Source organism: Micrasema longulum, unplaced genomic scaffold (genome assembly GCF_059751315.1).
Source record: "Micrasema longulum isolate JH-2025_06_02 unplaced genomic scaffold, ASM5975131v1 h1tg000367l, whole genome shotgun sequence".
NCBI classification, from domain to species: domain Eukaryota; kingdom Metazoa; phylum Arthropoda; class Insecta; order Trichoptera; family Brachycentridae; genus Micrasema; species Micrasema longulum.
The window spans coordinates 125,805-150,124 of record NW_028277568.1 but is presented as its reverse complement, the minus strand read 5'-3'; the positions used below and the strand labels follow the sequence as shown (position 1 = coordinate 150,124).

General features: G+C 32.6%; 1 protein-coding gene across 3 annotated transcripts in view; it reads right to left on the bottom strand.

The window, feature by feature from the left end:
• Nucleotides 1-24,320, bottom strand: part of LOC148282174 (sodium-independent sulfate anion transporter) — a 110,856-nt gene that overhangs the window by 13,121 nt on the left and 73,415 nt on the right. For all 3 annotated transcript variants that reach the window (XM_088225523.1, XM_088225522.1, XM_088225524.1), the window contains exons 2-3: nucleotides 21,274-21,490; nucleotides 5,438-5,633 (exon numbers count right to left, since the gene is read on the bottom strand). In XM_088225523.1, coding sequence (XP_088081649.1) covers nucleotides 5,438-5,633; nucleotides 21,274-21,468 — 391 coding nt within the window. In that variant the 5' untranslated portion in view covers nucleotides 21,469-21,490. The remainder of the gene's footprint in view (nucleotides 1-5,437; nucleotides 5,634-21,273; nucleotides 21,491-24,320) is intronic.

Sequence of the window (24,320 nt, the reverse complement as noted above, 5' to 3'; positions counted from 1 at the left end):
ATCAAGAAACGTGTGTAGAAATTTTGCATGTCAATAAAAATGGTTTTCGTTTAGATAATTTAGAACGATTAGAAATTAGTAAAGCCATTAATCAAAAACTTCAAATAATAAATAATCAATTAAATTTAACTTCGAGTCCTCTTTTAAAACTATTCCCGTTATGATTTATTTTATCTTCTTTCTCTCTCTTTCTTTCAATTTTCTGTCTCTTTCATACAATATTTTATTATATAAATAGCAACGCGTGTAATTATAAGTTAGTTTAATTCCTGACGAGGTAGTAACCTCGAAACCGGTCGAAGTATAATTTTAAAAAAAAATAGAAAAAAATAATCGTATTTGTTTATAAATTACTTTAAAACAATACTATTACTCAATGGTAAAAAGGAAAAAAGAGGAAAGAGGAAAGGAGAGATTAAGGAAGAGCAAGGAGATGTTTCTTGAGACGTGATTTAAACAGAGATACTGTAGAAACATCTTTGATGGTGGATGGGAGGTGGGAGGAGAGTGGAGCCGTATGGACACTATATGAGTTAGAGAAGAAAGAGGAATTGTGGATGGGTATTAAGGCTGTAGTCTGGTAAAACGCACGCAAAATGAGGAAATCATACGATTTGCCATTTTAAAATGAATGTTTTTCTTTAATCGCGCAATAATAAAAAAAACATAAATTAGATAAAAACAATAATTTTTAAAGGTACAATATTTAATATTAGAAAATGGGAATCAAGTTGGGGTAGAGTGGGATTCGAACCACGGACCTTTGACCCGCGAGTCCAAGACACTAGCCACGGGACCACAACCTGATTTACTTTAAAGTTTATACATGCTTTAAATATCCTTTAAAGTTTTATGTAACTAAAATATAATTACTTTTAGACCGGCAAATTACGCCATTTTAAATTTAGACTAAATCTAGGATCTCAACAAAGACTAAGTATTGAACTAAATTTTTTGGTAATAATTTGAAGATAATAAATTGAACATGAAAGTGGCAGAAGCAAAATTTTATTTTTTGTTTTTGAAAAGGAATACAAGCATTTTAATCACATACTTTTTTGCTTCGGCCACTTTCATGCCAGGGACGAAGGAGCATATGAAGCAAGTGAGGCTGAGGCTCACTAAGAAATCATTGCTATTCACCAGTACCTAATATGTATTTTAATTCGCATTATTATTATTATTATTTTGTTTATTTATTCATATTTTTCGCTTACAAACTATAATTAATAATAAAAATAATGTAACCTCACTGGGGTTTCCCGTGCCGAGGACACATAACAATTTAGTTTTCTTTAATTACATTTGAGAATAAACAAAGAAGACTCACTTAAAAAACAAACATAATTAACAAATATTCAGACAGTTTTAAAAACAAGGTATTTATGTACATCTATATTATTTATATTACAAAACACACAATGAAAACAACAAAAACCTAACATAAGCTATACAGTTGTGGAGCAGTTGATTCAGCACTGGTATGGGCGAATGAGACAATCCATTTTATTTCTACCTAGCTCCACTATCCATTTTTTTATAGCCTTTTTAAACATTTTCTCATTACTAATTGCTTTAATAGATAGTGGAAGTAGGTTATAGATTTTAATTGAATAATACTCAAAATCCCTTTGTCCGAAAGTGGTATTAGTTTGTATTTGTTTATGTTGTTTATGTGTTGAGGATCTAGTGATTATATTATTTGTATGTGATGTATTGTGGGGGTTATGCCTTTCATTTGAGTAAGAGTAGTTTTTGAATCTATAAGTGAGTATTGTTTTAGCGTATAATTGTTTTGGTGTCATAAGTTGTGATTTATGGAATATTTCTTCAGTAGATGTCTGTATCGGGACTCTGAGTATTATTTTAATGATGGATTTTTGTGCAACAAATACACTATTTAAAACTGTGTCTTTTTCGCTAATAAGCGGAATGGAGAATGTTGTAGTACCTACTTAAAGTGGCCACTTAACCCAGCCAATGACAGGTCATAAGCCCTGTAAACGCTCAAATATCCATAATCCTGAATTTGAAAAAATTCTACCTCATCTCTGTAGGGATATAAATAAAAATATATACCTACTCCCCCTTGGGAGAAAATCCAGATTTGTGTGTGTACAAGTACACGTACCAAAAATAATGTTGTGTAATAAGATCTGGTCGAATATAAGTAAAAATAAATTGCAGAGTCATCTGCAGGCGATTACTAGTACTTAACTTAACTCGGAAGAGTCTTAACTACATAAAATAAAGTAATCTGCTAATTAAAATACTTAACTTCAATATCAATACATAGATGGCGCTCCAACTCGCTTGTGGATGGTTTCTCGATTCGTAACATATATACAAAAATCAAAAATGTTACCTGTGTGGATATTCGCTAATAAGCGGAATGGAGAATGTTGTAGTACCTACTTAAAGTGGCCACTTAACCCAGCCAATGACAGGTCATAAGCCCTGTAAACGCTCGAATATCCATAATCCTGAATTTGAAAAATTCTACCTCATCTCTGTAGGGATATAAATAAAAATATATACCTACTCCCCCTTGGGAGAAAATCCAAATTTGTGTGTGTACAAGTACACGTACCAAAAATAATGTTGTAAAACTGTGTCACTCGCACCACCCCAACCGATTATACCGTACTCCAAAATTGATTGGCACAATGCAAAATAAATCTTTATCATATATCAACACATTATGAAGATAAAAAACTAGCAACCAATATAAAAATGCTCAAAGATGCCTACAAACATGGTCCGTACTGTGTTATTTACTATAAGTACCTACTTAACATTTACGCATATTATACTTATCCTTAAAATCTGAGCTTCACTAGAAATTTGGTATCAAAGACGCCACTGTTTCATGCTCAATTTATTATCTTAAGTAATGAATTGTATAAACAAATCATCGATGATACAGATTTAAAAGAATAAATATGTATATAAAAAAGTAGAAACATGTAAGATTTTATGAAAATTAATCAAAGCAATGATACATCTTTTACTTTATTTTTTAATATGCTGTTTTTTTTTTTTTTTCTTTCTTTAAATATGCTTTTTGCTATACAACATACATTCATTTTTTTATTATGACTTTAAATATGTTTCTTACTATGTATTCTGTTTTTATTTCGCATTTTACTGAGTTTCAAAATATTTTTATAGACATATTTTACCATGTTTTTACTCCATTTTATACTTTGTTTTTCACTTTGTCCTGTATCTTTATAACTGTTTCTATAAATTGATTACTGTTTTTTATATTTTTTGACTGTTTTAGAACGGGGTAAATAACCCTAGTTAGACAGTCAAAGCAACTTTACATAAATTATAATTTTGTGTATGTAATATAATGATAATAAATAAATAAATAGACTACGGTGTCTTTGTAATCAACAAAAATGTAAAAATTTAAAAGTTTATTTATATGAGTCATGAAATTTATTGATGTGAGTCAAGGTTCGCTAAAAAACTACATATTTAAAAAAGCAGTTTGCAGATCAAATAAAGATTAACGTATATAGTGCAGTTGATTACATAATGTTGTTCACATACAACGATAAATAATTAATCACCCATTGAATACTAAAATGATGAAAAAATATATTAATTGTTCAGGAAGCAAATAATTCCTTGTAAACAATGCCAATTATATACACGAAATACTCTAAAAAAAAAACAAAAAATCATTTAAAATGATTTGTTTGAAAAACTTATAAAAGTTGACTGAAATGTTGCAAGTGTGACCTGGGCCTCGATTATGATGGGAAGATAAATACGTCATATCTTCACCTTGACGGTATAGTTGAAGGTAAATTCGCTCTAGCGATTACAAAGATATACTACCGACCCCCCACCTTCAAATTTTGGGTAGGTACATAGTTATGAAACAAGGGGAAGCGCACGTCACGGTACACATATCTACGCTCTAAATGGCATAGCTTCAATATTACGTCATAGTTGAAGATAAAATTCTCCCGACCGACTGCAAAGATATGCTATCGATACCCCCATCATCAAGTTTTGATGTAAGTACATCGGTTTAAACCGACGGGTCTAGAAACCCTCGATACGTTTATTTACGCATTAAAAGTGACAAAAATTTTGATCCACCGAGCAATTTTTTCTTTAATTACGATTTATTTAAAAATTTTATCGTTTTGATGTTGGCACTTTTTTTTTAAAAGCCTATTAAAAATATGAGAGGGAAATAAGTAAATTTTGAAGTCGAATTGTATTCTGACAACTGTCAGATTATGAGAAACGAGCGGCTAGATGCAAAAATAATCTCGTTAGGTTATGTCCTATATTTAGAAAGTTACTACTGTAAAAAATAAATTTAGTTATTATAATTTTTCCATCTGTTTTACTATCTTCCTGAGAGAATATCGAGATATCGTATCGAGAGCCGGCTTTGTAATCGCTACGTACTACCTCAGTAGATAAATACAGACGATCGTTAAGCATATCGTTTTGGCAATGGTTAAAAGTCATGTTCAAGCGAGCATTTTTTGCTTGAATTGGGATTTATTGGAGTTTATAATCGCTTTGAAAAGGGCACTTTCTATCAAAGAAGCCAATTTATAATATAAATGAGAACTATTTTAAATGTTAATGACGTAAGGAGCGCGGACTAATTTTTAGTGGTCGTTCATTGGCTTATTTCGATTATATGATGTCGATATAGCAAGTAGGTAGAACATACCGATGTAAGATACAGACTAAGTATAATACACAGATAAAGATAGCGTTCATAATCGAGGCACTGCTTCGAGTTGACCAGTCGAGCTGGGCTTTGATTATGATGGGAAGATAAAGACATCATACCTTCACCTTGACGGTATAGATGAAGATAAATTCTCTCTGTCAATCACGAAGATACACTATCGATCCCCTCCCTTCAAGTTTTGGATAGGTACATCGATATGTAACAAGGCGAAGCGTACGTCACTGATTTATGTATCTTTTGATTATTTTTTTCGTTTTTTAGTAAAAAAAAATGACTCTTCTTTTGACCAGCCTGTTTTTTTGTTGACTAGAAGATATTACTTTTAGCAATAAGTACGCCAAAGTACTCATTCTTTGTACTTGAAGTTTAAAACAATGTTTTTTTTATTTATATCCCTACAGAGATGAGGTAGAATTTTTTCAAATTCAAGATTCAGGATTATGGATATTCGAGCGTTTACAGGGCTTATGACCTGTCATTGGCTGGGTTAAGTGGCCACTTTATGTAGGTACTACAACATTCCCCATTACGCTTATTTAGCGAATATCCACACCAGGTAACATTTTTGGTTTTTGTATATATGCTACGAATCAAGAACCCATCCACAAGGGAGTTGGAAGCGCCATCTATGTATTAATATTGAAGTTAAGTATTTAATTAGCAGATTACTTTATTTTATTTGTTTTTTACAATGTTTTTTACCTAAATGCAGTACACCCATAAGCAGTTGGACGACTCCAGAGAGGAAACATAGCAGAACGGCAAAGTCAGGATTCCTTTCAGATATTTGTTGGTAAGTCATCAGAGCCATGAGTGCTGTGGGGCCGATGGTGATCTCCTTACAAGACCCGAAGATCATGCAGACGAAGCATCCCACGAATGAAGAGTACAGGCCATACTGAAATGAAAAAAAAACGTTACCACAAATTAATGAGTCACAGAGTGAATTAAAAAAAAAGAGTAAGGATATTATTTCTCAATGTTTAAAAAAAACATGAAATATGATGACTGTGAGTCAAAGAACCCGCTCCATATTCAGTGAGTCGTTAAACCTGCTCCGACTCATACGTACATTAATTTATTGTGATTTTATGTATGCTTATTAAAAGATATCCAGATGTTAATTAAAATGTATTTGTGTGTAATAATAACTGTTAACACTTTTGTATTTAATAATACGTAAGCTTCCACTTACAATTACGTTGTATCCCAACTCAACACAGGGCTCTTGACCTCATAGAGTTAGGGATACAGTATTATTTTTTTATAATATGTATATAATGTCTTTTTATTGAGTAAAAAAACCTATCTCCTTTGATTACAAAATATAAAATATTAATTTATATGTAGTCAAGTCTATTAAGGACCTCAGAGTTATCATGGACTACTAACTTACCTTTAATTAACATATTGATACTATGATTAACAAGTCACTAAAACTCTTAGGTTTTGTTAGCAGGACATCTAGTGACTTTACTAATATGTTCACAGTCAAAACACTATATGGTTGACTTGTTCGTCCTCTATTAGAATATGCCTCCGTGATCTGGTTTCCCTGTAGGCCGGATAAATCATAACGAATCGAGGTAAAGGGATTGGCCTCGAGAGGGGAGACTACACTTACGGAAAAATGGAGTCAATATTAAAAATCTCAAGTCTACAAAAATGTAGAAATAACATTGACTACATTTTTATGTTTAATTTACTAAATGGCTCAATTGATGTACCATCATTACTAAAACAAGTGGCATTCGATGTTCCAATCCGCCGGTTGCTGTTCCTTGATCAACACAGCATAAACTATGGCTTGCATACACCAATGTCCCAATGGTGTCGTATTCTAAACTCGAGACAAGATCTGGATTGTTTTGGTATAAGTCTTTATAGATATTAAAAATCACTAAGATAGACCGGATCTTGTCTTGAGGCAGTAATTTTTTTTTTGTCCTAGCTTTAATTTTATTTAGTTGTGTTTTATTTTTTAAAAAAAAGGACAAGTGGATGTATCTTTAATCAAATTACATTGAACAAAAAAATACAAAACTACAAAATCTAAGTTTAAAAGAAAAAATGTTTTATTTAATGTTAAAAATAAGAATTAAAAAAAAACATGACATAATCGGGACATTGGTGCATGCAAGTCATAGTTTGTGCTGTGTTGATCAAGGAACAGCACATTATTATTTCGCAATCGGCGGATTGGAGCATTGAATGCCACTTGTTCCAGTAACGATGGTACATCAATTAAGCCATGCAGTAAATTAAACAGAAATATGGAGTCAATGTTTTTTCTACGTTTTTGTAGACTCGAGATTTTTAACATTGACTCCATTTCTCCGACAGGTTTATATAGAAAAGAAAAAAAAGTTTTATGTAAAATTAATAAGCCCCGTAAATGCCGACATTTCCATATTGTTTGAACAAAAATGTTTTCCCCCTTTGTTGCGACAAATTTATTTCCGATATGTTCATGTTTGTTTTAAAATGAAAAAATCCACAAAACCGACTATTTTCAGGAATATGTCAGTTTTGAGAAAAAATTCGTACAATTTTTTTTTTTCAATTTTATTTTGTACATAGCTTTTTTTCAGAAACTTAATTACTCCTCATAACTTTATAACTGTATCCACATCTTTTCATTTTTTAATTTCAAATAATCTATACTGAAAAATATCAATTCCTGAAAATGTTCAAATTTGGAAAAAGTCAGTTTTGGAAAAGAACTCGACAATTCTTGCGATCTAAATATTACGCGTGTACGGATTCGGTTTATTTTGCAAATTTTATTGACAATACAGCCTCTGTGTAACCACCAAAAGCATTGGAAATAAAACTAACAATGCCAAAACCGCCGTCCATGACCGAATACTATACATTTAATGTCATTTGAGAAATCTTTTGTGCTCAATGAAAAGCTTTTTTAAAACACCTTAAGAAGCTTTTTTGCTATTTTTATTTAAATCATTGAAATATGTTACGGTACAATGGACAGACCACGTGACTACGATATATATATTACATATATTTACAAAATATAACATAGTCAAAGGCTCAGAGTAATAATGCGTAACCTAGAGAGGAGCCCAAACGTAGGAAAACCATTCTATGACTATTGGGTATTAAGTTAGCTACAGTTCGCAGCAAAACAATGGGCCGTACTCAGGTCGAGAATTGTCAAATGGAAATTAATTTGCATCGTAAATACTTTTAAATATGTACCTGTGTATTTATTATTGCAGGGTTATTCCAGTCTTTCTTTTTATAATTCGCCAATATTTATTTTATAAAACTGAAAATATATGTTTGTGTTTATTTTTAAATTTATTTATTTATTCACGATATATTAATGTTATATTTATTGAGACATAAATCCCAACTCCATTGAACCAAAGTCCTGTGTTGAGTTTATTTGTTTGTCCGTCACATCCGAAACGGCGAGTCGTAGCAGCCTGAAATTCGAACACGTCATTTAAATGCGAATCAAGGTTAACATTGCTATTTTCGAGTAAAATTTGAATCGGCCTCTACTCGATAAAAACTCAAGCTTTATATGGATGCCTAGTGTGGCCCTGACATATTGCCCTTAATCAACTGTCATTACCAACAGTAAACATATTTTGATTCACGAATGTGTCCCTTTAATTGAGAAAAAATTGTATCTGAAGTAAATATGTTGATATAAGGAAAGTTTTTAAGCAACAAACGTGTAGGGACAATAAATGCCAAAAATCAATGTAAATCATGGAAAAGTATTCGGAATCAATTACCTGTGAAACTGACTCCTTTAACACCTTTGACGCTCCTACTGCTGCAACCAAACATACTGCAATTCACCATAGTCGATTTTTATTTATTATAACGTATGTACGTTATAATCCAATTTATTTACAAACAAAGCCAAGCACAGCTAAAAAAGCATCCGATCGAAGCATTATGTTTATGATGTCAAATAAAACAAAATGGCCACCAATTGGTTGCTAACCAACAAACCAACATCGCTTGCGTTCTATGAAACATAGTTTTAGGGCTTCTCTCTAGGTTACGCATTATTACTCTGAGGTCAAAGGGTTATTTTAAAATTTAATCACAATTAAATATGTAGGGGAAGATGGGGCGAGTTGTGACAGGGGAAGCTTGTGACAACGCATTCATAATTTGCGTTAATTGACCTAGCGTCACTAGCATGGCTTCATTTCGTGTGAACCACGTACCGTCATTTGTCGTCAAAACAACGGTATCGTGCGGTTGATTTAGAAAAAGTTTGACGATTTAGAGGTGTCAAACTAACTTGGGGTTCGAACCGTCAGTAGAATCGCAGTGAATCACATCTTGCTGGAGGGTGTGATTCTATTAAATGCTGCGAACGTCCAGTTGCATTTCCCCGGCAACACTACTGACTGGTCCAACTCGTTAGCGTCCACGTCGCGAACCCTGAGCAATGGTATCACCCCCATAACGGTGTGATCACAGCAGATAACGAGGGGATGAAAGGCGAGTTTCTGGCGCCTCCAAACCAGAACCAACCAGCCAAGGGAAGGTACCCCGACAGAAAAATCCACCATAGAAGGCAACGGGAAACCACGACGATTGGATAAATGTTCTATAAAGTTTATATTTGAAGCACTAACTTTGTGGCAATTCATTATAATAAAATAAATAAAACAACTTTGTTTTTAACCACTAATTTTTATCTTTCACCGACCGGTTTCAAAGCAAACAAGCTTCTTTGTCAAGGTTTACGTAACTAATGAATTGATTCCTTTTTATTTCTATCATGTTCACTAAATACTACACGTGGACCCAATAAATCAAGTGTTTTTTTCTTACACGGGTGGTAATTTGATATCATTATTTTCGAAGTAAGCCAGGAGAGGACTAAAAGAAATATTGTTTATTTAGTTATTAATTATTGTTTTCTTATTATGAATCGCTTTTTCAATTTCTAAGATTTCTAAGTTGTATAATTTTAATATTTTATTTTCAACATGAAGTACTTTTAATCCAGTGTCTTTATTGAAGTTATGATTATTTTCTATCAGATGATTTGCGAATTCAGAAAAATTATTATTATTTTATTGTCAAATATTGATTTCCCACACATTCGTCTAAGAGATCGCATTTCAACCGCGTTCACTCGTCTTTCATCCTTCATTTAAAGAGATTTCAAAGTAAAACATCGTTTATGAGTAATAATGATCATCCCATTTTCATTTAATTATCTTTAATTGTTAAAATATCTGCTTAATAAAATGTATCCGAATAAAATGAAAATGTGATGATCATTATTACAATAATAAACGATATTTTACTTTGAAATCTCTTTAAAAATATCATGTTTTATAAATCGTTTAAATTTGGGATAACTACAATCCATTTTACAAAAGAAAAAAATGACAGATGACGGATCGCGGGTTTATTCCAGCGCTTTGCCACGTTCGACCCAGGTATAAGCGTGGAATAAGTAACTATGGTCGCTTTCACAGTTTTATACCAAGTATAACTTTATGCGAGGTTTAATAATTTTTATTATACCATTCTTATGCCACCACTATGCCTAGGCGTAATTTTAAACTTGGTCTATAAACGTATTCTCACATTTTATATATTACTAAATTTAACTTTGTTTCCTGGAATACGTGATTTTTTATTTCTATATTTTAACATGTTAGACATAATTTTAATTGTACATTGGTGGATTTATTGCCAAATGGCAACTTCTGATGATGATTTAACCAAATAAAGGTATTCTTTAGTTAATTTTTGTTTTTTTTTTTATTTCTCTACAAAACTTATAATTTTTTAAGTACTAAAGTTGTATTATTTTTTTATTATTATCTAGTAATTCTCAACTTCCCTGTGTTATATTTATATTTAGAACATACGATTTTCTCATGGTTATTTTTATCTTTTATTTAAAGATGTTATGTTTCTTTTTTACTTTTTTGTTTTTTGTATTATATATTATCTAAATTGTTTGGTTTTAATTATTCTATTATTTCATACTACGTACTACATGATTATTGGGGCACTGCTATGATTATTTCTGTAAATTAAAAAAACAAAAGTAAAAGGTTCTTTGAACCGTTGATGTATAAATAAATAAATAAATAAATAAATAAGGCCCTACGTGTCTTTTATCAATATTATTATTATGGATAACGCCATTAAGATATAAGAGCGCCATTTTCGTAATGTAATCCCTCAAGGGTGCTTTACGAAGTGATTCATAAAAATGTATTTTTTTTGCACTGTGGGTATCTTATAAAGCGCATCAGAAATCCTAATTAGCTAAGGCCTTTGGAACAAATTTATTGAGACCCGCAGGACTGATTATATGAGACCAGATGGGCTGAATTAACTAGCATGTAATAGTCAGCGATAGCTGACAAAAAAGTTCGGTTAGTAATCACTTACTAACCGAACTTTTTGTGTAGATATTAAATATATTATATCTGTAAATTTTGTGCGGTTTTGCTAGCATTATTCGAAGTGACAAATTCTTTTATATCGCATTTAGATTAATCAGAAGAAAAAGAAAATTGTGAGGCCCAAATCGGCGATATTTCAAAGTTCTCAAGATCCTAACCAACCAAGGCCCGAGGGCAATCAACTGAGGCCCGTAGGACCGTAAAACGAGGCCCGGAGGGCCGATTACATGAGGCCAGAAGGGCCGAATTTTCAGAGATATAGACGAACACACACGCTAAACATCAAACACTAAAATATAATTGTCACTTAGGTTATTTAAGAATTAATGTAGGTAGAAAACGTAAAAAAATTTATTAGATGTATATATTGTGGGATTTACATATTTATGAAATTTGATATTTCTGAGAACTTTTTTGTACGGTGTTCAGGGAACATTCTCTCCGACTTTTCAACAAACTTGGCATATTATGTCGCTTTTAAAAAATGCGTATCCCAAAAATATTTGTCAAAGCACAGTCGTTTGCACGGTTGCTGATTCGTAAAAAGAATTTGTACAAAACAAAATTTAAACCAGTTTTTGGGTAAATTTTCGCTATTAACCCATTTTGTGCCGATGTTTCCATTCCGGACACACCACTATTTTTTATTGAATTGATATTTGATTTCGATCTGGAAAGGTTTGCTTGTATAAAAATCAATTCGGATTTTCTAAATAAAATTGATTACTATATATTCTGTACATTATAACGTGACATCAAAATACTAATCGTAACTAAGATTATTCACTATTACAATAATACATTATATTATAATTTTGTACGCAGTAATAAGAAGTTTGCACCAGTTGTGTGGAGCCCAAAATATATAACTTACATTGAAAGGATTGAAAATGTTTTAAATACCTAGGTTATAAAAACAATAAAACAAAATTGATTTTTTACGCTTGAAAATAGACGCACTAATTATTTATCTAAATTATGATATTTATATAAATTATTAAACAATAAAGTAGACTCTTTAAAACTACGTCCCAAAATTAATTTTAATGACCCCCTTCGAGTGACAAGAAATAAACATTTATTCCATCTGCCAGTCTGCAGTTTTAACTACTCGTATGATGTTCACATTCGTGTTCAAATCATTTTTTTTTTCAACTATTAATATGATATTTAATATGCACTTCTTCTCTTAGTGCCCTTTCAGGTATCCCCAACGTTGGCAATCACTCAGGCAAAAGTCTCTCTGTCCTGTGCTGCCCGGAAATCTGCTCCACAGTCCTGAAGCCAGTCCAGTCTCGTATATTTCGCAGCCAGGACATCTGTCTTCTTCCAGCCCCTCTGTGACCCTCAATCTCGCCTTTCAAAATTAAATGAAGCAAGTGGTACTTTTCTCACGCATTATATGCCCCAGATACGAAATTTTACGAACTTTTATGGTGGTTAAGAGTTCTCTGTTCGTTCTAGCTCGACTTAAGACTTCCGAGTTCGTTATCAGGTCTGTCCAAGATATCTTAAGCATTCTGCGATGCAACCACATCTCAAAAGCCTCCAGCCTGTTCGTAGTGTTCACCTTCAGAGTCCAAGTCTCACAGCCATACAATAGTACAGACCACACATAACATTTTACCAATCTTTGCCATATTTTCAAGTTTAGATTAGCATTGCAGAATAGGGATTTCATTTTATTAAAATCAGCTCTTGCTGTCTCGATTCCGCATATTTAACATACACCTTACGACTAATTACTGCTGCGATACATTCCCAATTGCTTTTTAATTATGCACACGCTTACACACACCTAAATATTTACTCATTATATATATATTATTATTATTATTTAGAAACGGGCTGACTTTCAAACGAATCATTACTACGTAATTTAATCATTGTTGACTGCATGTTTCTATAAAATAAATACGCCAAGTAAGTATGAGAGCGATAAAGGGCATTCCAATAAAAAATAGGTAGCATAATTATATTACCATAACACATTGTTAAATTAATGTTGATTTTTAAAAAATTTAATTTCTGGACCATGTTATTTCTAAACCGTGTAAAACGAGGTTCAAGACTACTGCTTTACATCCCCGTTATGTGACAGTTCAGGGGTGCTATTCTGAATCTTCTCACGGGGGTAGAGAGTGGATCTTTTGTGGATTTTTTGCATGCCACTACACTACTTAGCCACATATATAGCCACACTGATGATTAAACGTCAAATAACGTTAAAAAAACAGTTTCATAATTTACATTTCATAGTTTGACATTATAAAACTGTTTGTAAATAAATCCTTAAAACAAAAACAATTTAATTTAATTTACTGTCATTTAATTTAGAATTCTGAATCCTTACCTCTGTTTTGTATAAATGCATTTAATTTCATAATAAAGACACCAGTCTCGAAGATGTCGCGAAATCGATGAAACCGGTCACTGGGTATTCTAAGTTTGTGGATTAAAGTATCCAACAAGAATTTTCATTTACAATGTTATAGATATCTTTAAAATGAGCCTTGTAAATCAAAAAAAGCAATGTATGTTATATTCCATATCAAATAGAAATTAATATTATGTTAGATTGTATTTTGATATTACATACTTATCCTTTTCAAACGTTTTTAACTGTATTTTTTAAATCATATATCTCCTTAATTAATTTTCTTTTATATAACTTTTTATCTTTCATATATACATATATATATATATATATATCCTTTCTTTTACTTTAAATTATTCTATTATTTAATTTGTTATTTAAATTTATTCTAAAATTCTTTAAACTTTCTACTGAATATGTTGCATATTTTTTAGGTTATTTTTTTAAATAAATCTTGTATGATTTTTGGGTTCAATTGTTTTAATAAATCTTGGGTAAAAGGAAATTCATGTTTAAAAAAAAAAATTAAGTCAAATATGTTAGTATTATAAATTTTTGTAAAATGCAGATTTTATTTATTTTTCATAATATCTTTATATTTTTCTATGCCCGCTATATTTCAAAACACGGTATTTTCTTTTATTTCTTTATACGGTGTATTTATATATATATATTTTAATGTTGTTTCTTTACTTATTTTTTGAATAAATTATATGTCAAAGCCTTATAGAAGTGAAAAATTAATAAAATAAAAATATTAACGATTGGGAATTAGGTGGTTAAATAACTTTACTGTTTGTCATATCGGTTTTCCCTGTTTAAAATCTCGTTTGTATGCAATTATTACTGCGGCTGGCATTTCATTTTACACCGATTTATTGATGGCTTTATCAAAATAACAATAAAATTCTGGTTATGCAAATTCGGTGATGAATAAGACGAGGCATTTCGTTTGGGAATTCTCCGAAGTCTGACGCGCATAAAAAAATATGATTGAAATGTTTACAAGTATAGATGATTATCGTGGAATGTTAAAGGGTATGTTTTGTATCTATTTTTGATGACCCGAAACTCGTCGTTCGTCCTGATAAAGGTTAAACGCCTTTAGTGGCCTTGATCAATGATAAAAACAAAGATGACTCATACAAACTTCCCCAAGCAGAATAAACATGTCCACTATAAAATGATAATGCATCTTTCGACAACTTGATAACTCTTAAAAGACTGCGCTAAAAAAGCTCTCCGTTAACAGTGCTGTTACATCGAGTCGTGATCTGTACGTTTTGTTTTTTTTTTAAATATTTTTGTTCCTATATGAAACTCGTAATTGGTCTTGTTATTCTTTAAGTATTGTTTATAACTATGAATGTGTTGATTTCAATATAAAAGATAAATACATTAAAAAATATTAAATTTATTTCAACAGAGAGGGAAAAATTTTCTGAGAAGGGAATATGGAAGTCTTGGCATTTACAGGGCTTATAACCTGTCATTGGCTGCTTTAAGTGGCCACTTTACACACTGTGTAACATTCACCATTCTGCCCATGTTTGAACATCCACATTTCCTAAACTCTTCAATCTGTTGACTTTTGTGTAACCTAATATAATTGGGTCTCCTGATCTGTTGTGGTGTAAAAAACATTTAAAAAAACTATTGTAGCGTTATAGAGGTCATGCAGAGTATTAATAAATTAAGTATCTTTATGACATTTGACGCAGTAAGAGAACAAAAAATGTACATTAGACGTTTTAATGTCATCACAAAATAAACTTTGGAACTGGCGGTACATAAAGCACTTACCGTAATATTCAGTTCAGTTCAAGTCAGTGGCGAACATCGGCGGTTATATATACAATATGTTATGTTCGCAAAACAGTGAAAAATAATACGATTTAGTAAAATTAGGTGTAATACAATTATGCAGGGTGTTCTTTAAACCCTGTCACATCCGAAACCACGATGATCAGTATGAACAAAAAGACATATTAGCATATTAAAAAATATATTTAGATCAAATATTTTTTTTTAAAATAAAATATTTAAAAAAACTAATGGTTGCTTACTTCTTCAGGGGAGAAGTAAGGGGAGCTCGGTTGTCGGGGTATCAGCCCCCCCCCCTCGTTTCTCCCCAGCAGAAGTAAGCAACTATTTGCTTTTTTTAATATTTTAAAATTTTATTCGTTCCAAACAAATATTTTAATGTGTCAATTTGTCTTCTGGCTCATACTGCTCATCGTGGTTTCGGGTTCTATGAACACCCTGTATAAGATTAAATTAAATTATAAGCGAAAATATTAGACAGTGTTTGAATATGTCCAAATGCTTGCAGACTGGCTGGATTTCCTCCCTAGGGAGTTTTTCATATTTAAATTTATTGCAACAGAGGAAAAACATTATTGAGAAGGGAATATGGAAGTCTAGGCATTTATAAGGCTTATTTTTATTTTATTTATTTATTTAACTTTTTGTACATAATATTATTTGTGCATTGGCGAGCTTGTTGCCAAATGGCGATTTCTTCCAACCAACCAATAAAATAAAAGTTTTATTTTTATAATTCAAGTTACAGAACATATTCAATAGAAAAAAAGATTAAGAAGCTAAAGATACATAAAAATAGAAATAAACGTATTTGTTTATAAATTACCATAAATCAAAACTATAATGGCTTACGAACTATGAAAAAAAAAATGACCTGTCATTGGCTGGTTTAAGTGGCCACTTCACACACTGTGTAACAATCCCTAGGGAGGAAATCCAGCCAGTCTGCAAGCATTTAGACACACTCAAACATCGTTGAATTAACTACCTGGTAAAAAAAGAAGTATAAAAATTGAAAAATTGTTTTCAGGCGTTGCCTAGTAAGTGATTTGGTTCAGCCGGATGAATATCACCCGCGTGATTAAGGTTTCAGCTCCTTTACTTCACAAAAGTCAACAGATGGAAGAGTTGAGGAAATGTGGATGTTTAAACATGGGCAGAATGGTGAATGTTACACAGTGTGTAAAGTGGCCAATGACAGGTATAAGCCCTGTAAATGCCTAGACTTCCATATTACCTTCTCAAGAAAATAAATTTAAAAAATAAAAAAAATAAAATAAAAATGTTTTCCCTCTCTGTTGCAATATATTTAAAAATGAAAATATTAGATACTGTCTATTCTCACTAGGTATAGTAAATACCCGTTCTTAGGTAGGCAGCATTTATTTATTTATATTCAATTCGATTCAATTCATTTATTTAAATATTTATTTGTCAAGTTTAATGGCAATGAGAAAGTACAGCGGTTTTTTAAGAAAGAAAAAATATTTGTTAATAGACTATCAAAATACGTATCGTATTATCTGTTTTTTAATATTTTGTGCGTTTGAAATTCAACCGCCTGTGATATCACGAGTTTTTCCGGCATTGAAAAGGAGAACCTTGTATCTGTCAAATCACACGTTGAAAAACACGACTACCCGGAAACCGGAAATTTATCACAACACGTAACAACGCTATAACTGCTCGGTTATATTATATTAACCCGCGACGCCGACGCTTTAAATTAGTTCGTTTTAACAATTTTTATTAATTTTTTCATACATTTTCGAGAAACTTCTCCGTACAATTGAATCGGTTTGTGGCTCCGTGGCTAGATTGCGGATTCACGGATCAGAGGTCCGAGTTTCGAACCTCAACTTATTAAATATTTGAGTAAATCATCAGAACGCAAATATATTTTTTTTAAATAAAAATTATTCACTAATTCTTCCCGCGTGTAAGAAAACATTTTTAAAATTCCGATTTCCCCTAGTACTGAACTTCCTCAGCGACAGTTACATAGATTTATATTGTTTTAATTAATATTTCAAAGAACTCTAAATTCGCAATACTGAACAGTAGTTCTTGAGTATTTGTTTGTTTTGCATTAATAAATTCTGATGAATGCAAAGAATTGATTTATAACGTAGTTGATTGAGACTTCAATATTATTGGTGTTTGCATTATGTTGAGCAAATGTTTATTTGGTAACATCTTGAAACCACATATAACCCGTAATAATGCAGATAATTTTATTCAGTATTATCAATTTTCAACGGTGATCATGTTTTTGTATGTGTTTGGAATGCCGTACCATACATAAAAAAGTGTTTTGAAATTTAAGAAAGAATTGATCAACAAACAACATATTAATTATATCATGTTTGTGAGTATGCACCACTGGCGAGCTGTGATTTATTTTATAGGTAATCTACAAAAAATGTTTATTAATTTGTACCTACATATAAGTACATATGTAAGTGATAAATTAATAAATGACTTTTTTTTTCTGGTTCTGTAAAAATCAACTCAAACAACAATTATTATTAACCGCGATATACGAAGCTTTATTCTACACTATTTTAATACAATACTTCTACAAAAGTTTATTAACAAATACCACAATGATATTCAGCAGTACCTGTCAACACTGAACACTGGCCGATTCGTTTTTATTTTATTTATTTTATTTTATTTTATTTGGGAAATCAACAGTTCTACATACATATTTATAGTAAACAAACAGATATAGTGTATAAACTCAGAACTAATAACAGATTTCCACATAGTATACAAAGTTAGTAAAGAAAATATATTACATATCAAATAAATGAATATAATTTATACATATAAAAATGTTATTTTCATGTACTCAATAATCAAAGAATTTTTTGATATTTATTTTAAGAACATTAAGTTACTGTAAATTGGGCGGGATTAGGACAAGAATGGTTGAAGAGAGGATAAGGAGGGGAAGGGAGATGTACATATTTATTATTATAATGTCTACTAAGTCACATAATGCAATTTTAGTGTAAATTTTAAATCTGACAGAGTGATGTTTGTGTAATCTATATTTGTAAATTTTGTATTGTACACTGAAAAAGTCCTACGAAAAAAAGCATTTTTAACATACGATGTTTTACTTATTGGTACATGAAACATGTGGTACCGTCTACAAATCCTGGCTGGCACATGTTTTGTTATTAAACCAAGCAGCTCTGTACAGTCAACCATTCCTGTCATAATTTTGCAAAGCATTAGTTGGTCCGCACACACTCTGCGGTACTGTAGAGAAATGATTCCATGGAAGGTGGAGGCAGTGAGGGTAGATACATAAGAAATACCGGTTTTGTATTTAAGGTACTTAATAAATTTGTTTTGAATATTTTCTATTCTACTTATATATATGGCAAACTGGGGATTCCATATCTGAGATGCGTTCCAAATGGCTTCTGACAAATGTATAATATAATGAAATTAGGGCCTTTGGATTATCAAAGTGTAAAAAAGTGTGTGTGAAGTGTTTTAAAATGAATAACGCCAAAAACGGCAACTGCGAACGCCACATGTCCTATGTGATACATTATATGTCAACGGTGTTCTATCAAAGAAAAATAGTCCTTCGGAAATACTGTTCGAAATACCAGTTTCCAAATAGAGAATCTTCAAATAATATTTGTAATTTGCAGCTTTGTTTTAGTACTAAAAAAGCTGACTCGGGTTAAAGATGTAAAATAAAGTACTTTTTTTGATGGAGGAATAGGCTGAGGTAATCGGCTAGTTTCATCGTTCGCTGAGAACGGGCTGGGCGCTGGGCCCACTTCATAGATATTTTTTTGTAGGAAGATATAAACGGCGGTGGTGATTTATAAAGTAACATTATTTTATTTATTTTCGCATAAAAATATTCACTATAAATTATTATTATCGAAAGTTTAATATAATGGTAAGCTGTACATAATCGCTGATTTTTACGATTCGCCCCTGGTATGTACGTATTTAACATCTTGATTTTGTTATTTAAAGAACAAATAAAATTAGTTTATTGCTTCAGTAGAGTCCATAATATAAAAATACAGAGTGTCCGCCGGCAGATTTGATACTCAATCGCACTGTCTCTGGATATATAGCAAAGGCATAGGAGAGATAGTGGTATCATTCGAAGCGGGAGTGTTGCGGAATTTTTATTAATCATGAGTTCGTGGACAGGAGCCCATCGGGCTTTCGCGGTTAAGGCAAATTTCGCAAACGAGAATTCGACCAACGCGAAACGTGGAAGATTAAGCGATGGCCGTCAAACCAGTTGATATGGACGTGAGTACTGAAGTTTTAAACAACACAATCAGTTGGAAACGAACCTCGACCTAGACTTTCATCTTAAACCGTGTGAGAGTAAGCATTAAAAAGACTTTGGTACACAACATTAAAAAAAAAATACATAATTTCCTTCCCTACAAGCTACAAATCATCCAGCAGTTCAGAGAAAATGAGCACATTCGAAGTGACAACGAAGCGAGAGTGATTTTGTAAGGATTTTCTACCCCGACACGTAGAACAGTTTTTTGTGAAGAGGCGCATTTAACATTGCAAAGTACGTTATTAACAGAATATACACTACCACAGTGAGAAAAAATATCAAAAGCCATTTAATAACCCGAAGACCGCTGTTTGATGCACCATTTCCGGCCGACCGACGCACGAGTAATTACGCAATCCTTTTTTTGTAATTGTGAAACAGTGACTTCAGAAAAATATTGCAAAAGGTACCTTTTTAAAGGTAAACTTTTTTATACAGGAGCTACAGCAACATGACGATTTCCAAAACATAACTCATTTGCCCTGAAGAAGCTATTCACTCACAAATGGTGGAAAGAATCTAAAAGAAGTTTCTTTGTAACCTGTACACGAGAGAGTATGGATACTACCCATTGCAGTTCCTATCATTGTTACTTTTAGGTATGCTCGGTATCACAAGTTTGCGGACAAGTAGGAACATTGCCTTGCTTATGACGGCCTTTAAACCTCTGAACGGGTGAATTTATAATCCTAACATTATGGAGGGCATAAAATCAATGTACCGAGCAATTATTTAAGAGCTAGACAACACAGGTCATTTGTTCTTCCTGATTGGAGGACACATTTTTCGTTGATGATGCCTTTGGGGAGGATGGATTGGTCTGTTGAACAGCGTACCGAGAAAGGTGGATCTTTTTCATGCTGGGATTATCAGCTTTAGACTCTTCTTTTCTAACTATGTATCATGATAATCGTGAGAAAATTATGTTTTTCTTTGTTTTAAACCTTTCTTGTATCAATGGAAGAATTAAGAAGTGCGTAAGAAATTGATGGAAATACGATGCCGAATGATATTTTTCACATGCTGACATTTTACGCGATTGGTAGGAAGATTGACAATTGAAATCCAGATTACACCTTTTATGTGAGTCCACACTTATGAACTGCTCAGATCGAATGAGGTTCTAACGTATACCAGAAGCAATTTGTTGATGGAAGAGGGTTGAATTAGCACCTGAAGTTCTACATTGATGGGAGAAATTCCAGTAAGCTCCTGTTGTCTTTCATTGATGGAAGAGGTTTGAATGAGCACCAGCTGCTCCGCATTGATGGAAGACACTCGAATTAGCACCCGCAGCTCTACATTGATGGAAGAAGTTCAAGTGAGCACTTGCTGCTTTTTATTGAAGGATGAGGTTTGAATGAGCACCCGCCGCTCTGTATTGATGGAAGATACTCGAATTAGCATCTGCCGCTCTGCATTGATGGAAGAAGTTCGAGTGAGCACCTGCTGCTTTTCATTGATGGAAGAGGTTTGAATGAGCAACTGTAGCTCTACATAAAAAGATACAGGTTTTAACTGCTACCCGTTGCAATATTGGCAAATGTAAAAATACAGAACACAGTACCTGAGGTTCCAAGCCGGCCAGCGTAGCGTAGGCCAGGGCTTGCGGCATGACCGTGAGGCCGACGGTTATTCCGGCGATAAGGTCCGCCACGAACTGCTCGCCGTCGTAGTTGGGCAGCCACCTGGCGATGGGCGCGTACTTGCGCAGCAGGCGGCGCGCCGCGTGCTGGCGCTTCGAGCGCGCCTCGGGCGCCATCTTCGCAGCGCTCAGCAAACCCCTGCAAATTCGAATTCAATTAAGATAAGGACGTCTACTGAAGAAATATTCCACAAATCACAACTTATGACATCAACGCAATTATACAGTAAAACAATACTCGCTTACAGATTCAGAAACTATTCTCACTCAAACGAAATACATAACCCCATCAATACAATAAAAACGAATAATATAATCACTAGATTCTTAACACAAAGACAACTCGAAAAAAATACAAACTAATACCACTTTCGGACAAAGGGATTTTGAGTATTATGCAATAAAAATCTGTCGCTTCTACTGTCCATTAAAACAATTAGTAACGAGAAAATGTTCAAAAAGGCTATAAAAAAATGGATAGTAGAGCTGGGTAGAAGTAAAATAGATTGTCTCATTCGCCCAAACCAATATTGAACAGTTTATGTAATGTTTGTGTTATTTTCACAAATGTACTGTTTTTTTTCACAAATGTACAGTTTATGTAGTGTTTTTGTTCTTTTATTGTGCGTTTTTTAAATCTGAATATATATTTCATATTAAAACTATATTAGGTATACATAAATGAAATATAAACATAAATACGTAGTGTATAAAACTGTCTTAACATTTTGTCAATGATCTCTCTATATTAAGTTTTCTTTGTGTATTCTCACATGTAAAAATATTTTTATAAGAAAGTGTATAGTTAAGTGTCCTCGGCAAGGGTAACCCATGTGAGGTCATATTATTTTTTATTATTAATATTTTTTTATTATGTGGAAAGAAAAGTATAAATAAAATAAAGTAAATTCAAAAAGTAATTATAAAACACTACTTAATGATTGTGGTTGTGGTTCATAGTAAAACGACACGCGATGGTGGATATTTGATTGATTTGAAAGCATCAATTCAACTTCTTTTCTGATTAACCAACCAATAATTTGAATGCGTCTAAATTTTTTTTGACAAGTACTGGATTTTACTCCCCAGCGAGTTTTTTGGAGATTGATTCATATAGTATAATTATATCTGTGCCTTAGAGGAATCCGCTTATAGCCGTTTTAAAGTTAAAAATGCAGAAACTACCGCAATAAGCTATTTTATACGTGAATAAAATACCGTTCATCCCATACGCCTATCCTGGCATACGTTTCTAGCTTCTTCACATTAATACATCTTGTCATACATGCCCTTCGGTTCTGTCAGCTTTTGACATGACATGACCAGACTTAAGATTTTGATTTATCTGATCATGCCTCGTATTCCTTGGTCGTCCTCGTCTCACAATACCGTTCATTTTCGCCGTATATACTTGTTTTACCATTCTTTCGTCGTCCATTCGTTCTACATGACCAAATCAGTATTGATCCTTTCTTAATCTTATCAATTATACCGGACTCAGATTTACACTCTCGCCTGATTTCATCATTCGTAACCCTGTCATATATTGATTTTCCATTTCGCATTTCGAAAGCGTTCACTTTACTTTCATCCTTCCTCAGCCAGTTCCATGTTTCACTTCCATACGTAAGTGTTGGGACTAAAACTCCATTGTGCACTCCCAGTTTAGCTTCGATTGACATATTTTTATTAGCAATTACTGTGCTTAGTGCGTCGTTCATTTTGTTGCCCGCGTTCACTCTCCTTTCAATATCTTTTTCAACTCTTCCATCTTTTGAAAACATCCTTCCCAGATAAAACAAATTCTTATTTTTATTGAAGACATTCGTTGTTTACATTTATTATGCAATCAGTAACCCCAATTCCCCTTTTAAATACCATCACTAATTTTGATAATAATAAAAATGAACACTTTATAACTTCTTCAAAATACAAAAATACCGGATGAAAGATTTTTGCAAATAATGAAAAACCTATTTTTAGTTATTCAAAATTTCTATAATAAAATTCTTAATAAATCCGGTAGAAAATTCAGTGTGACATTTATGTCACATAGTTTTAGAATGCCTCAAAGTGTTCTCACTGGTCAAAGAAGTATGAAATATGTTAAAACAATTGTTTTGCTTGTTTTAACAAAGCTCAAAATATGTACTAAATGGCACGTATAATTATTTTTTATCAGTTTTTTTAATATTCAAAATACACGTCGTTGTCGATTTCACGGCGAGCGAATTTCAAATGAACTTTTTGACAACCGACTTCATCATGTTACCATTTGCTTATGAGAAAATGTACTTAAATTGCATTGAATGGTGTGTGCCTGTGGTATGACATTAATTTAAAATGAACTTTGATGTGTATTTTGGAATTTGTAAGCGCTGAAATAGTTTGCAACAGAACTGTCACATGATGCTATAAAGCAGCGTTTCCTAACCTTTTTCAGCCACGGACCCCTAGGAAACCAAGCACAATTTTCAAGGACCCCTTAGTAATATGAGTCACGGCCCGCCCGCACTTATTTCGATAGCTGACCAGCGATGCCATCGTGGCGGATTTCCCGCCATATCTGGCGGATTGGAGTGCTCTTAAAGCGGAAAAAGTTCGTATTTAACGGCATTTTTAAGATCACGGAATTCCTGGCGGATTTGAAAAAAAAAATGTTGAAGAGACATTTCAAATTGACAAGGTGGCAACACTGTAACTGTCCCACTTCACTTCAGTCAGTCTCGCAAACTGCTCACTGTCGCACGTTCGCCATGTTAAGACTGTAGTCTGGTAACACGAACGCAAAATTAGGAAATCATACGATTTTGTCCGATAAATGCTATGCACAGATAAATGTGACTAGATTCTGCCCTATTAACATGTAAGAGCATTGTGGCCACTATAAAAAATAATTTTAGTAATTATATTTTTTCCACCTGTTTTACTATCTTTTCGAGTGTACGTATCGAGATGTTAAAGGAGCC